The 15,628-nt window shown below is 45.1% G+C and overlaps 1 protein-coding gene across 2 annotated transcripts in view; it reads right to left on the bottom strand.

The window, feature by feature from the left end:
• LOC309356463 (uncharacterized protein) overlaps window positions 1–15,628 on the bottom strand; it is a 71,629-nt gene that overhangs the window by 28,444 nt on the left and 27,557 nt on the right. For both annotated transcript variants that reach the window (XM_081887900.1, XM_081887901.1), the window contains 12 exons: window positions 15,073–15,375; window positions 13,264–13,481; window positions 11,933–12,094; window positions 11,055–11,132; window positions 9,046–9,402; window positions 8,141–8,497; window positions 5,485–5,616; window positions 4,684–4,833; window positions 3,156–3,272; window positions 2,006–2,179; window positions 1,411–1,615; window positions 899–1,059 (listed from right to left, as the gene is read on the bottom strand). In XM_081887900.1, coding sequence (XP_081744026.1) covers window positions 899–1,059; window positions 1,411–1,615; window positions 2,006–2,179; window positions 3,156–3,272; window positions 4,684–4,833; window positions 5,485–5,616; window positions 8,141–8,497; window positions 9,046–9,402; window positions 11,055–11,132; window positions 11,933–12,094; window positions 13,264–13,481; window positions 15,073–15,375 — 2,414 coding nt within the window. The remainder of the gene's footprint in view (window positions 1–898; window positions 1,060–1,410; window positions 1,616–2,005; window positions 2,180–3,155; window positions 3,273–4,683; window positions 4,834–5,484; window positions 5,617–8,140; window positions 8,498–9,045; window positions 9,403–11,054; window positions 11,133–11,932; window positions 12,095–13,263; window positions 13,482–15,072; window positions 15,376–15,628) is intronic.

The raw sequence follows: 15,628 nt of genomic DNA, 5'->3' as shown, positions 1-15,628 counted from the left end.
ACTGTTTGACTGACTACTTTGAGAATAAGTAGAAGAAGAAGAAGAAGAAGAGTTTGGATTTGATATCCCGCTTTATCACTACCCGAAGGAGTCTCAAAGCGGCTAACATTCTCCTTTCCCTTCCTCCCCAACAACAAACACTCTGTGAGGTGAGTGGTGCTGGGAGACTTCAGAGAAGTGTGACTGGCCGAAGGTCACCCAGCAGCTGCATGTGGAGGAGCGGAGACGCGAACCCAGTTCACCAGATTACAAGTCCACCGCTCTTTTTTTTAAAAAAGTACCCCCCCAAATAAAACAACAAATTAATTAATTAATTAATAACAATAATTTTATTATTTATACCCTGCCCATCTGGCTGGGATTCCCCAGTCATTCTGGACAGCTTCCTAGCACATATAAAACACAATGAAACAGAGTTAGCAAAGTTAACGGACAAACTGTGAAAAAAGGACAACAGGGACTTTGAAAAAGAATGGGAACCTTTTACAATATATTTGCAGAAACATAAAAAAAACATGGACTCGTTGGCAGGATTTAAATAAACATTTACAATTTTATTTACATAAAACAAGGAATATAACACTGTGATAACATAGTATTGTATATAAACAACGTATCATTTGATGTAATAAACCAGAAATGGAAGCTGAGGGAAGTCAACGGGTGTGTGTAAGAAAAACTAATGTTTAGTATTGATATTGGATATTTGTTTTGAAAATGGAAAATCAATGAAATCTTTAACAATTGTGTTTTGTTTTTAAAAATAAAACACAATGAAACATCAGAAAATAAGAACTTCCCATTACAGGGGATTGTTAGCTATATTTCTGGCAAACTACTTAGAGGTTCTGTTTACGACTGAGCATTAAATTAATTTTGTTAAATAAATATAAAATACCTTGAGGCTGAAAGGGAAGCCATGATGCTTCAGGTAACCCGAGGAATGTTTTACTTCTGCTGTGAGTTCCAAAGGGCCACGCAGTTCAGTGAGGGCATCCACAGTGACAGCCACACTTTCGTTATTAAATAGCCCTTGAAATGCTGCTCTGGCTTTGTTTTCTGAAATGCAACAAAATGAAAAAAAAAATCCACCACCATTGTCCAGTGCATGGCTTAAGGCTACACAAAGTGCCTCTTTTTCTTGAGAATTTCTAGGGCCCAATGGTTTTTTTAGAACAGGGTGTGGCCCACTGGCTCCCACACGTGTCTGCACGCTGCTTTGAAATGGGTACCTGCCAATCACCTGATGTCACTATGATTGCAGGTAACTCAAAGGAAAGGATCAGGAGCTTTCTCCAAGCCTTGGTTCCCCCTGCTGGCTGAGGATGATGGGATTTGTAGTCCAATAACATCGGGGGAACCAAGGCTGAGAACGGCTGCAGGACATGGGCAACATTGACTGTAATGTACCTAGTTTCTGTAGGAAGAAGGTCAAATTGATTGCTGCGGGATATCTGGATGTTATCGCCGTCGTAACATTATGCAGACTGCAGCAAAAGGTATTGCGTTGCTGCTTCACATGGATGGAGTTAGCAGTATAGGTAATAAGCGTTTGTCCACTCACAGTCTGGATCCACCTCTCTTGAGTGGTATTAACTTCAAAGGACATTATCACCTAAGAGAGATAAGTGCCTTAGAAGCAACTCAAGAATCATGAAATGTTCAGCTCCAGCAAAGAAAAGGAAGTGTCTGATTAGTGAAATTATCTTTCAATTTAGCTCTGCACTCATAATGCGGTTGTGGACTTATCAGTCCATTTTACCATATTTCTCCTTGTATAAGATGACCCTTTTTTAAAAAAACAACAACCCAAAAGTAAGAAATCAGTATTTCTTGAGTTGTTGAGCTTTTTTCAACAATCATCCACCGGGTGACGCCCACCAGCCACTGCTGGTGTATAAGATGACCCCAAATTTTTGTCTGATTTTTTTTTAAAGCAAAAAACAACATTTTATACACAGAAAGATATGGTAAATGAAGAACAACAAGAATGACCGGCACATACCTGGATGGTTTCTGGAATATATGAGCGTAGCAACCATGACCATTTGTGATTAAAGTTCCCTGTTAAATTCATCCTCCTTTCAACTGCTTGTATTTGCCCTCTAACAATTATCCAGCATGAACCATACTGAATCTTCACTCTCAAGTTCTTAACATCCACCAACCCAGCCACAGCCTGTATAGAAAAAAGCATATGTGTTATGAAAAGGATGGAGAGTTTTCATTTCCCATTTGATATATAATGAATTGGGTGGGTGGGTGTTTAAAATAACTTTTGTAAAAAAACAAAACAACACAACCAAAGCTTTTTTTATTAGGAATTGTAGGTACCAACATTTCAAAGGACCAGAAAAGACCATGTATGCGACAACAGCTGCACAGATGTTACTGGCCCAGAGATGGAAAGATGACAAAGTCCCTACCAGAGAGGAATGGCAAACCAAGCTGTTGGACTATGCTGAAATGGCAAAACTGACTTGAAAGCACAGGAACCAAGAAGACCAAAACTTCAACAGTGAATGGGAAACATTTATAAATTATCTAGGAGACCACTGTAAGCAGATGAAAACATTATCAGGATTTTAATAACGCTTGTAATGTAGTGAATATTATGGACAATATGGAGAGATACAAATATGGATTATGAAATAATATGCAGTTGAGAGGGTGTACAATAGGACCCATGAATGGGGAAAGTGGGAAGTCCAGAGATTTGGAGAAATCTCTAAATGTGGATATGTAATTTGAACTGTTATAATTTTATATTTGTAAAACCAAAAAAAAGGAAAGGATGGAGGGTTTTATAGCTCTCTCTCTCTCTCTCTCTCTCTCTCTCTCTCTCTCTCTCTCTCTCTCCCACACACACACACACACACACACACACACACTGTGGTTTGTTGGTTTCTTTGCAATTTTAGTGGATTTAAAGGATGTCGGGTCACATCCACACCAGACATTTACAGCACATTTAAAGCAATAGGCTTCCCCAAAGAAGTCTGGGAGCTGTAGTTTACCGCTCACAGAGTGACAGTTCAGAGCCACTTCACCTCCCATGATTCTTTGAATGGTGAAGATGTGACCTGATTTGTACAAGGTAGCCAAGTTAGGCTTCTGGACAAGCATGTCTATACACAAACAAACAAAGCCCTTACCTGCAACTCTATCCTGTCTTCTATCCACAGTGCTTGCAAAGTTTCTAGATTATGTGTGAGCCTGTAGTCAAGAGAGATGTGGTCCAGCTTCTGTGTAAAGCTCAGTTCTTCTGCGATCTAGTTTTTTTAAAAAAAAGAGGGGGGAAGGAGAAATGCATTAGTAATATGGGTTGTGTGCCGTGAACAAACCCCGTTGCTGAAATTAGAAGTCAGCTGGAAGAGAAATCGGACCAACCCCAGACATTTTGCTGCTTGAGGCAAAAGACCAGTTAACATACTCCTCCTTATTCCAGTGGTCTTCAATTAGTCCAGACCTGAGGCCCAAGCTGCAACATGGAACCCACTTTCGCATGTGATTGGTAATTAAAAGTGCTAATAAATGTGTACTAAAGGTAAAGGGACCCCTGACCATTAGGTCCAGTCGTGGCCAACTCTGGGGTTGCGGCGCTCATCTCACTTTATTGGCTGAGGGAGCCGGCGTACAGCTTCCGGGTCATGTGGCCAGCATGACAAAGCCGCTTCTGGTGAACCAGAGCAGCGCACAGAAACACCCTTTGTCTTCCCGCTGGAGCGGTACCTATTTATCTACTTGCACTTTGACATGCTTTCGAACTGCTAGGTGGGCAGGAACTGGGACCGAACAACGGGAGCTCACTCCGTCGTGGGGATTCGAACCACTGACCTTCTGATCAGCAAGTCCTAGGCTCTGTGGTTTAACCCACAGCGCCACCCGCGTTCCCTATGTGCACTACTAATCCTAAAAAGGCAACCCACATAGTAGTATATGCAGTGTTTCCTCAGTTTTACTACTAAATGAAAACTAGTCCCGCAATGCAGCAGGAAAAAGACATGAGCACGTGGTTGGCCAGATATATGTATTTCATTAAAAAAATGCCTCCGTTTTGAGTGTTATGCTTCTGATTTGAGTGCCACACTTCTGTTTTGAGTGTTACGCTGAGGTCTGTCTCTTTTTGCTATTTATTTTGCTTTTTTGTGGCTCTTTTTGTTTTGTTTTTTGACTGTGTGGAACCCGGTTCAGCTACTGATTGTGTGGCTGCAGTACATTGTTTATTGCTTTCATTTTATGGATCAATGGTCTTGTTAGAAAGCAAAATTCATATTAAGTTGCTGTTTTAGGGGTTGTTTTTAAAAGTCTGGAACGGATTAATCCATTTTGCAATACTTTCTATGGGAAAGCGTGCCTTGGTTTTGGAACCCTTTGGTTTTGGAACGGAGTTCTGGAACGGATTAACTTTGAGAACCAAGGTACCACTGTAATGGTTTTTGTATGTTGTTTTCACTAATAGATGCATTTTAAGACACACTTTTGCTGAATGCCTTTTAAATGTGCTGGGTGTGTGTGTTATTCTTTTGTTATTGTTTTAACTATTTATTTTGTGCTTTTATCCTGTATTTTTATCTTGTGAGCTGCCCTGCGATCTTTGGATGAAGGGCAGTATATAAATTTTAATTATTATTATTGCACACATTATTTGGATATACGCTACTAAAAGGGAGGTGCGGTTACCTGCTTGCCGTCCACGCTGAACAGAAGCCATCTCTTACAAATGGTGCCATTCTTTTCTGAAATTAAATCCACCACCGTCCTGGCAGGTATGCCCAAACGAAGGCTGCTTTTGACATTATGGGTCAGCAACGCATGCAGCTCTTGTCTGGTCTGTGAGAAATTGCATCAAAGAAGATCAGGTGAGGAGTGTGGGAAAGGCCCATTTGCCTGCTGTCCTGGGCATGGGACTGGCCACAGTGAAGAGACACAGGAGGCCTGCAGTAAAATGTTGCAGCATGGAGGGCTCCCATTCCAGGTTCTAACCTGCCAGCCATATCACCTTCCAAGATATTCCATGCCATTTTCCTCTCCCTTCCAGGTTTCTCCCTGCCCTTCCCTTCAGGTGGGCATAGTCTACTGGGGATGCCCCTTTTGTAACCATGTGCAGCTCCCCATTGGCTTTACTTGCACATGGTGCTAAGACATAGTTTGTTTTAACCATGGCTTGTTCAACAAACTACAAGCCGTCGCACAGATAAGCAAATGGGCCATGGATCTATCCCCACCAAAGGTTCGGCTAGATCTACACAGCTAAAAAAACCACAACGCTCTGCAAAAAACCATTGTAAAACTCACAATTGAAAATATCACTGAATTGTGACTTCAGCCCTGGTATCACATTTATAACGCTGTATTTTGACTAAGGTAACTGAGTTTTTGATTCGTTTCTCACCTGCCTTGCACCTTTTTAGCTTAGTAAGTGTCTGGGGAGGTACAGCAAATAGAAAAACAATCACGTAACATGTCAGCTCGATTACTTACAGCCATTGCTTTTAAAACGAGGAATCCACGTAAACTATTTTCACCTGCAGTAAACAATGCTTGAGAATCCAGGTACGTTTTATTGATTAAAATATGCCCTGACCCATCTATTTTCACCGGGACTCCAAGATCCTGCCATGAAATAAAATATTCAAGTTAGCTTCATAAAAAAGAGGGTTTAATAACAGTGTCTTAACATGGCCAGAAGCTTGTTCATGGAGTTTTACTGCACAAGAAGATGGAAGCCAACTACTGTTCCTCCTAAATCTCCAACGGCATGGAATTTATGTGTAAGCGATTCAAAGTGGAACTGTGCACTGTGTCATCATTGGCTGGATTGTGCCTTCCACTTCTCTAAAGAGGGGGAGGAGCCATGGCCTAGTGATAAGAGCATCTGCATTGCATGCAGAAGGCCCTACCGCCAATCCTTGAAATCTCCAGGTAGGGTTGGGAGAACGCCCTGTCTGAAACCCTGAAACTCCCCGTCAATTTACAGAGCTAGATGGACCAATGGTCTGGCAATATAAGGCAGTTTCGTATGTCCCAAGGAAGGGTTGCAGCTCAGTGGCAAAGCATCTACTTTGCATGCAGAAGGTCCTAGATTCAATCTCCGGTGTCTCCAGGTAATGCTAGGAGAATGCTCAGGAAGACCTGGGAAAGACCTCTTCCTAGGACCCCAGAGCATCGCTGCCAACGTTTCCCTTTTTTAAGGGAAATTCCCTTATTCCGAATAGGATTCCTAGCAAGAAAAGGGAAAAGTTGACAGCTATGCCCCTCAGAACTGCTGCCAGTCCTGGAGAAGATGAGCAAACAGGCTGACCTCATTTAGTCAGCTTCCAAATTCATGCAAAAGACTTAATCTGGATCTTCCAGGTTTGGAATCTGGCAACATGTCCTCCTCGTCTTTAGAAAGGTCTCTAGGGGTTATGGCTTGGATTTGTTCTGTTTTTCATTGTGTGTGTATGCAGATCAGTGGCGTAGCGTGGGTTGTCAGCACCCGGGGCAAGGCAAGTAATTTGCGCCCCCTAACCCGTGGATTTGCGCCCCCTAACCCGTGGATTTGCGCCCCCTAACCCCCAGATGTTGCACCCGGTGCGACCGGCCCCCCCTGTACCCCCACGCTACGCCACTGATGCAGATGGAGCATCTTGTCAAAAGGGGACCTCCTTTTCCATGGCAGGCAGTACCTGTATTGCTTTGCAGTTGTTCTCTACTGATCCTTGCCGTTGGAATTGGTTTTCTGCATGAAAGACCAAATTGGCTTGGAGTTGACGAGGGTTTGACTCAAGGCCTAAGCTAATGTCATGCCTGATCTGTTTTCCCACAATTTACCGACAGCTCATTTTCTTCTGGGATCCCTCTTGGGGTGACAGACCATGTGGCACTTCAGTTTCTAACGTGACCTTTGCCTGGCACTTGATCCTCACTTCAAAGTGAGGGCGCTCCCTGGCACCCATCTGTCTGAACGGATCCAGTCAACGGTGAGATGCAAAACGCATTTCACAGCCTGTAAACCCATTTGGAGGCTATCATTGTCAAGGGTTCTTCTTCCTGGGTACGTCTTGAGGAACAAAAATGATTCCATTTCAAACGCAGGGATCAACAGATTGTAACTCTGTCCCTCTGGCCAAATTTCTCACAGATTTTTTTTTAATCTAACAGTGATTATGCAGGTGAGCTGCCATGAGACTCTTAAAAAACAAACTTAAAAGCTGCAGCTTTAAAGGGGGTAGGTTTGATTGGAGAAGTGGCTAGGGCTAGGAGAAAGATTTTATCTTATTTGCATTTAAAACCAAATCTATCAAATTCATGCTTTCGAAATATATGTGTGTGTGTATATATATATATATATATATATATATATATATATATATATGAGGGCCAAAATACAACCATCATTCAAGATTCAAAATGTGATTTAATCTGCTGACATCTGTACACAGGCAAGACCTTTTCCTCCTCCTCTTCCTTTTAGTGTTCAACATAATTTGGTTTTTTATACACAATTCATAACTTTTTAATGGTACAGTGGTACCTCAGGTTACGAACTTAATTCGTTCTGGAGGTCCATTCTTAACCTGAAACTGTTCTTAAGCTGAGGTACCAATTTAGCTAATGGGGCCTTCATTGCTGCCATGCTGCTGCCACACAATTCTGTTCTCATCCTGAAGCAAAGTTCTTAACCTGAGGTACTATTTCTGGGTTAGCAGAGTCTGTAACCTGAAGTGTCTGTAACCTGAAGCATCTGTAACCTGAGGCAGCACTGTATTCGCTTCATTTCAAAGCCAATGGCAGGCACAACCATCCCCTGACTGGTTGTCAAGTAAGAAGGCAGGCAGGTGGGTCCTGGCTGAGGTGAGACTGAGGTTATTGGGGTCTGAATGGGCCAACCTCCTGTACTGGTACCATCCCTGGCAATCTCCTGTCTCATATCACCATCCACTGTGCTTTTCCAGGGATGGCATAATGCAATATTTGTAATATAAATGTAAACAAAGACCAACACTTGTGCCGTTGAGTGAATGGCAGGGTCTGCCTTTAGGTGTAAGACAGCTCTCTCTCTTTTTTAAGCTCAGATTGATTATCTGAAAAATAATCAAGCCAGTTTCTAGAGTGCCATGTTTTGCTTTAGAACCAGAAAGGAACCAGGTACGACCTGCAAAACTGTACAATCTGTTTCCATCTCCAGGGCCCATTCAGTCTGGTTTCGGGGTCTGATTTCTCCTTGTGCTTCAAGCTTGCAGTTTCCGTTGTGCAGCAAGATAAGTCCGTTGAGAACGGAGCCATTTGTCACGGAGAGGTGGAGTGAGTTGTCCGGAGGCAGCCCTAGATCGTAGAGGTAGGGGAAAGAGTGACCCAGCGATCCTTGCACGGTATATTTGTCTACAGAAGACACCTCCAGCTGCACATCAGCTGTTTTGCCATCACACCAGAAGTGTGTTGCTAAACTGACATTGTAGATGTTCATGAGGAACGAACCCCTGGAGACTAGTTTCTGGGGTAACTCCATTTTCTAGGAAAGAGAAAAGACAGGGGAGAGCTCAGTTTAGTCTTAACCTATGTAGAATCTATTCTCCAGACCACAAGTTGCCAATCTTTTACACCCCCAGGGAATTTCGGATATTTGAGGGAGTACTGTGGGTGCCACTCTCACTTTTTGCCCCTCTCCCAGATCAGCCTCCCCCTCCCCACAATCAGGAGATAGCCAGAGAGAAACTGTACATGGATGCAAACACTCTGCTCTTCCAAGGGATCTGGTAAAATTTGGCTCCAGAAGAATTAGTCTGAGCCTTGAAAAGCACACAAAGCTGAAAGAGGAAGTGGGAAAGGGTATAACTCTTCCAACTTCCTCCTTCAACTCTGTACTTTTCAAGAGAGAAAAAGGTAACCAATCTCAACACCCCATGGCAAAAGGGACAGTGAGAGAGCTAGGTAGGTGTGGGTGGGTTTCAAAGACCTCATGGGCACCAAGGGAAGACCTCAAGGGCACCTCAAGGGTGCCCCCAACTCTAGAAAATATGCTCCAACCCATCAGTTGGGGTGGCGATAGTAAATAATCACCTCCAGAAGGTCACATTTATTTAGAAGAATAACTTTCCATTCTGCAGCTGTGACTTCACCCTCTCTATTCACTTCTCCATTGCCTGTTAACTTGCATTTCCCAAGAGTCGCCTCCAGAAGGCCTTTGTACTCGTCCCCTTTCACAGCAGCTGCTTTTATCCTGTTCTCCTGGGCAAGACCCAGAGAGCTGAGGTAAGGCCAGGCGTGCCTGAGGCCGATTTCCAAACTGTGCTGAGGGTTGCAGGCAGCGTGGATACGGAACTGAGCAAAGGTGGCGTTGGAAATGACCTCTCCAACCACGTCGGCGGTGCAGTTGGCAGTCCCCACTGACCCGCTGAGCAAAACTCTCGTCGGGACCTAAAACAGAGAAGAAGGAGGCTGTCGGCTCGCCGCAACCAGCGGGCCACACTGATCTGGAAAGATGCACTGTTGCCTTCTGCCATGCACATTCTAAAAGCGGGGGTGAAATCCGGCCCCCCATGCCCATTGATACGGCCCTTGAAACTCCCTCCAGGCAGCACTCCCCCTGCCCCAGCACTCCCTGATATTGACTCCTATTCTAAGTGGTTTTACCTGCCTGGAGTGTGTCCTTGCACTCTGATCACAGCTCTTGCTTGTCTGGATAGAGAGGGGGATGTCTGTGGAACAGGCAGTACAGTGGTACTCTGTACAGTGTGCAGTACAGTGGTACCTCTGGTTAAGAACTTAATTCATGCCAGTCGTCCGGTCTTAACCTGAAACTGTTCTTAACCACTTTAGCTAATGGGGCCTCCCGCTGCCACTGCGCCACCGCTGCACAATTTCTGTTCTCATCCTGAAGCAAAGTTCTCAACCCAAGGTAATATTTCTGGGTTAGCAGAGTCTGTAACCTGAAGCATATGTAACCTGAAGCGTATGTAACCCGAGGAACCACTGTACACATGAAGAGGCCCAGCAAAAAAGGCCTTTCATGATCTGGCCAGCAGAAGCTCTGAAGAGGCAAAAGATGCCCTCGCGATCGGGACATGCTTCTTTCTACCTGGAAAGAGGGGCAATGGCACCAGGCCTCCTTCTGAACTGTCCCACACCTGAAAGCCTACACAGCCCGCTCATCAGTTCCAAGCTCAGGTCCGCTCTGTTCCCCAACTGGGCGACTCCATGTAACCAGTTCCTGGCTGGGACACGGTGGCTGAGCAGCTAATCCAGCTCCAGTTTGGGTCTCCAAGCAGCCACCACTACCATTTGCATTGGGTTCCCATCCACAGTGCAGTTAATTTGGGCTCTTACGGAAAACGCATCAAACACCAAAATCCCATTGCTTTGCACCTCTTCTGGCATAGACGTTCCTCTCTGTTCCTGCTCCTCCCAGTGGTGTAACCACACCCAAGTGATCTCTGGAAGGCTGCTCTGCAGCAGGAATTGCCCGCTCGCGATGAGGCAGTTTGGACTGCTTTCCATGTCTAGCTTACAAATGAGGCACATTTCCCGGGTTTCACCTGTCACTGCCAGAGAGAACCTCCTGCTGCCTTGGCCTCTAGGGCAACCCCACACTTTGGGGTGCCACTCCACTGCAGCCAGCAAGGAGCCCTCACATTTTGCTCTCAGTTGAAGCTGCCCGAGCCCTCGGTTGCTTGAAGATCTCACGCTGCCTTCATAAATGCATTTATCTGTACCATAGACCTTCTCACCTCTGCTGTGAGCATCAAACTGGGGATGTGTGGGTTCACCAAGGAGACAAACCCATATCACTTTAACAGGGGTTCTGCTGTCACTTCTAATTCAGAACAAGCCCCCCACCCATCTGTGGTGAGATTAAACACAGTCATACACTTATTACCCTTTAGATTGACGAGTTTTTTAACCTGTAAATTCCCTGGGATGTTGAGTGAGCAGAGATACTTGAAAGTCTGCACCCAGAGGCCATTCAATTCATATTGATCTCCATGCCTTAAACAACCCCCAATGCTCAGGCTCTCTTTACTGCAGACAGTGCAATGCTGTTGACCAAGCTTTGAGAATGAACCTTGTACCTCCACTGAGTGATTTGCAACCTCTCCGTGACAATGGCCAGAAAGCTGATGAGATGTGGATTCTCCGTCACACTGGACCTGCAGAATATCAGTAACAAAATAGTAAATTCTCTAATGGCTACAGAAATGTGGAGAATTGAATTTAAGGTTGGAAAAATAAGAAACTGTGAGGACTGATATTGGCGGGTCCGCCCATCCCTAGTAAACACACCCACTCATACACAAAACTAAAATGGAATATAATTGCAGCAATGAGATACTTCGTTTTCTTTGCTGCAGCTCAACATTTCACAACGCTTGACTTTGGTGTCCATCCAATACTATTATTTGTCTTGCTGCCTGCTATTTAACCTAAGTCATATGGCTTACAGAACCATTTACAAATCTAACGTTCATTCCAATGTAAGGTAAAGGTAAAGAGACCCCTGACCGTTAAGTCTAGTCGCATACGACTCTGGGGTTGAAGCGCTCATCTCGCTTTACTGGCTGAGGGAGCCAGCGTTTGTCTGCAGACAGCTTCCGGGTCATGTGGCCAGCATGACTAAGCTGCTTCTGGCAAACCAGAGCAGTGCACGGAAACACCGTTTACCTTCCCGCTGGAGTGGTACCTATTTATCTACTTGCACTTTAAAGTGCTTTCAAACTGCTAGGTTGGCAGGAGCAGGGACTGAGCAATGGGAGCTGACCCCATCATGGGGGTTCGAACCGCAGACCTTCTGATCGGCAAGCCCTCGGCTCTGTGGTTTAGACCACAGGACCACCCGCATTTACAAATCCTATGTTCATTCCAATGTAAGGAAGCGCCAAAACAATGCAAAAGAAGTCATTATTTTGGTATCATTTGCAGACTTAACAAACCAGCAATGTGGTCAACTAACCCGTACTAATGGTGGAATGGTGTGAATCAGGAGTCCCACGTCATGGTAAAGGAAAAGGGAAAACCCTGTGGTGCTATTGGTGCCTTGCTTCTCCAATTCAATCTTGAATTCTTCTTCACCAGCCTGGGCTGCCACTCTCATCGCCATCTTGTTGCTGAAATTCTAACCAGAGGGAAAAGGCTGATGTGCAGAGAAGGACCAGACATCTTAGTGGGCAATAATACTATGCTAGACAATACTCAGCCTTCCAGCCACCCCCGTGAACTGCCTTTCATCTGCCGGCATTCCAAAAATGGTCACAGAAACTACACATCTTTGTACCCAAAGTGTTTTTGCCTGCCTGGAATGAGTGCATGAACTTTGATTAAGCCTCTTGCTTCCCTGGGTGGAGGATAGAGAGGGGTCCCTGAAGAAAGTAGCCTACCGTATCAAAGTAATATTTACATTGGGGGCTCCACCTGCTTTTGCCTCTGGCTCCACCCACCACTGGAATGTGACCCCCAGAAGGGAATGTGGCTCTTGGGCTATTCTAAACAAACTTTAGAACCCCTGTTCTAAAGTCGTCGAGTTATGCGCTGTTATGTCCTGAGTTGAATAGGATCCAAAATGCAGCAGTCTGATTGGTCCTAGAACAATAGGACCCAGTATGCAGCAGTCTGATTGGTCCACAGGAGCCACCCAATCCAGCTCCAGGTGGAAGTTAATCCGCAACCTGATTGGCCTACAGGAGAATCCCAGAATTAGCCAATCATGTGGGGCCCATTGTGTAAATAATGTAAATAAAGCAGACATTCTGGGGGAACTTCCATTCCTCCTCACCACTATGAGCCGAATAAAGAGCATGAAATCCACTCTCGACTCTGAGTATATTTCATGCGCTAAGCAAGCAATTGTGTTGGGGACTTTCCAAAAATTCATATTCCAATAATTTGGTCACCCCAATACCTAAAGATAGCAAGAGAAGAAGGAGAAGCCCAATCCCTGGAGGGGAAAGGGGAGTTCATTGTTGCTGTTCTCTGGACAGGTTTAGAAGCCCTCCAGAAGAAATCACCCAATATATCAGAGAAAGGCAGGATGTGAGGAGGCGGGACTTCCTGCCTTTGAGGCAACATTTGGTTTATAAGCAACCCCTCTCCTCTAGCCATGCAAGCAAAAGGCATTTCAAGGGAACATTCCAGCCAGGCAAAAGCCCCCAAGGAGGGCATGGGGCAGATTCAGCCTGGGGAGGGGCATGGCCCAGAAATGGTTCTGAGGGCCAGAAAGAGAGATCTTGAGGGCCATATTTGGACTGGAGGTTCCCAACCCCCAGTCAATGGCATTGTTCTCCTTACTTGGTAACGGCAGGTAGACTCTATGCTGAAGGGGATCCCATGATTCTTCAGCTCTGGAATGTTGTGGCTGAAGTTTGCAATGATCTGGGCTTGAAGGGTTTCCGAGGGCCGCTGCTCAGGTCCAGCTGCTGCAGCCATCTTTCTGCTACCGCCTTGCAGCTTCAGAGTTACTGTGCGGTTAGTACTGATGTGGCCATATGTGGCCAGGATGCTACTTTCTGTGGGAAGCCGAAGAGAAAGAGGGAGATTAAGCAAAGCACACTGGATGCACAGAGACACATATACAGAAAAGAGCCAGGAACAACGGGTAGCTTGCTTTGGGGTTTCGATAGGTGATTAGTTGTAAAGGCACATTCTGAGTCTTCAGAAGCTCAGGGGAGGGAAATCCTTTCTTTGTTGAGGACCACATTTTCTTTGGGGTGAGCTGTCAGTGGAAGCATGCTGGTGGGGGGGGGGTAGGACTAAAACAAGAGGTGAGCATGGTCCCAGTCAAAAGTGGGTCAGATACGTCTTCTCTCTTTGTCTGCCATTCCCTTTATGCCTGTTTCCTGCCATCCTCCTCAAATTCCCCTAAGGGCCATGCCATGTTATAACAGGGCAGGGATTCTGAATCATATGGGGAATTGCCCTCTAGACTCTCCTCAGGCTAACAGCCTTTACTAGCTCTGCTTCACATTTTCCTTGAGTGTTTTTGCCTTGCTGGAATGGGCCTTTGAACTCTGAATATGCTACCACCATGCCCTAGACATCATGCCCCTATGTGAAAAACAAGTAAGCTATTGCTATTTTGGTTTTGTCATGCAAGCCTATAAGATTTCAGGAGATTTGTAAGTTCGCAATCACAATCTGGATTTGGACCCAGGGCAGGTTGGAATGGGTCTGGATTGGGTCCAATGCAGATTTACAAATCTGGGCCACAAATTGGATCCAAATGTTTGTGCGTGTCCATGCAGAGCCCTGCTAGATGCTACTGCTGCTTCTTTTTTGGAACTGCAAGGAAAGATTTCCTTTGCAGAACTCAAAGCAAGTCAACCCCATTCATTCTTGAATCTGCTCCAAATGCTGTTAACAGAAGCATGAAAGCTCATTCTCCCTGAGAGTGGCTGGCAAGGAATTAAACACTCATTCATACTCAATAGCGCCATTATGCCACTGGAAAACTAGAGAAGACTCTTCAAGGGTAGAGCCTGTACTTTGAAGTTGTAACTAAAAACACACCTGTACTTTAAAGCTGACTTCAGAACTATTATTTCCCCTCTGCTTTGAGGTTTGGGATTTTTATTCACTGAGATGGCTCCAAGCCAGCTGAAATTATTGAAGTTTTTAAAGAGTCAGTCCCCCCTCTCCAAACCCACACTGTGAATTAAATTGTACCTTAGAACTGAAAGGCAAGGATCAAAGCAAAGGTATAATGTAAAAAGCAGGCATTGTGGAAACATGGAAACAGCTCATTTCCCCTACACTTGCTTTTTTAAAAAAAGTTGTTTTAAAGGAAACTGAACATAAAGGTGGGTCCTTATGAGAGATTCAGGCACTTGCACTTCAAATTCAGTGTCTCAAAAGTGGGATGTTGTTTCATTCTTTCTCTCAAAGAATCCTGGGAACTCTCGTTTACCCCTCACAGAGTTATAATTCCCAACAACCCTTAAGAAACAACAGCGCCCAAAATGGAAGGAGATAGAAATTTAGTAGGCTGTTTGGAGAAGTGCAGGCAGTCGCAGAGTACTTCTCAAAGAAAAGGAGCTCCTCTTTCCAAATGGCATTCTATTGATCCCGAGAAACAGCCCAGTATTGGGTTGCATTTCATACCTGTGGTATAGAAATTACTGATGTTGTGGGCGGGCATCCCTGAGGCTCCAAGATGCTCCAGAATGATGATATTTGAGATATTAAGATGGAGAGCTCTCGTGTCCACCTGGATACTGGCCAAACCCTTCTGAATTCCTCTTCTGAGCTCAAGTTGCCCTCGGAGCTTTGCCTCTCTTGGGAAAGCCCAGCTACCATTCTGAGTCACAGCCACTGTGATGTTATGAAAGCTTTCGTTTCCAAACACGTTTCTGTTCCGGATGTGCGCTCCAAACACTGACTGGTTAGCCATGATGTTCATGATGCCTGTTAGACAGAAGGAAGGCTTCGGTCCAGTATATCTGAAGGAGCGTCTCCACCCCCATCGTTCTACCCGGGCACCAAGGTCCAGTGCCAAGGGCCTTCTGGCGGTTCCCTCACTGCGAGAAGCGAAATTACAGGGAACCAGGCAGAGGGCCTTCTCGGTAGTGGTACTCGCCCTGTGGAACGCCCTTCCACCAGATGTCAAAGGGAACAACAACCACCACACGTTTAGAAGACATCTGAAGGCAGCCCTGTT

This window comes from Podarcis melisellensis (assembly GCF_964234715.1).
Source record: "Podarcis melisellensis genome assembly, chromosome: 14".
Classification (NCBI taxonomy): Eukaryota; Metazoa; Chordata; class Lepidosauria; order Squamata; family Lacertidae; genus Podarcis; species Podarcis melisellensis.
This window is presented reverse-complemented; position numbering and strand designations above follow the sequence as displayed.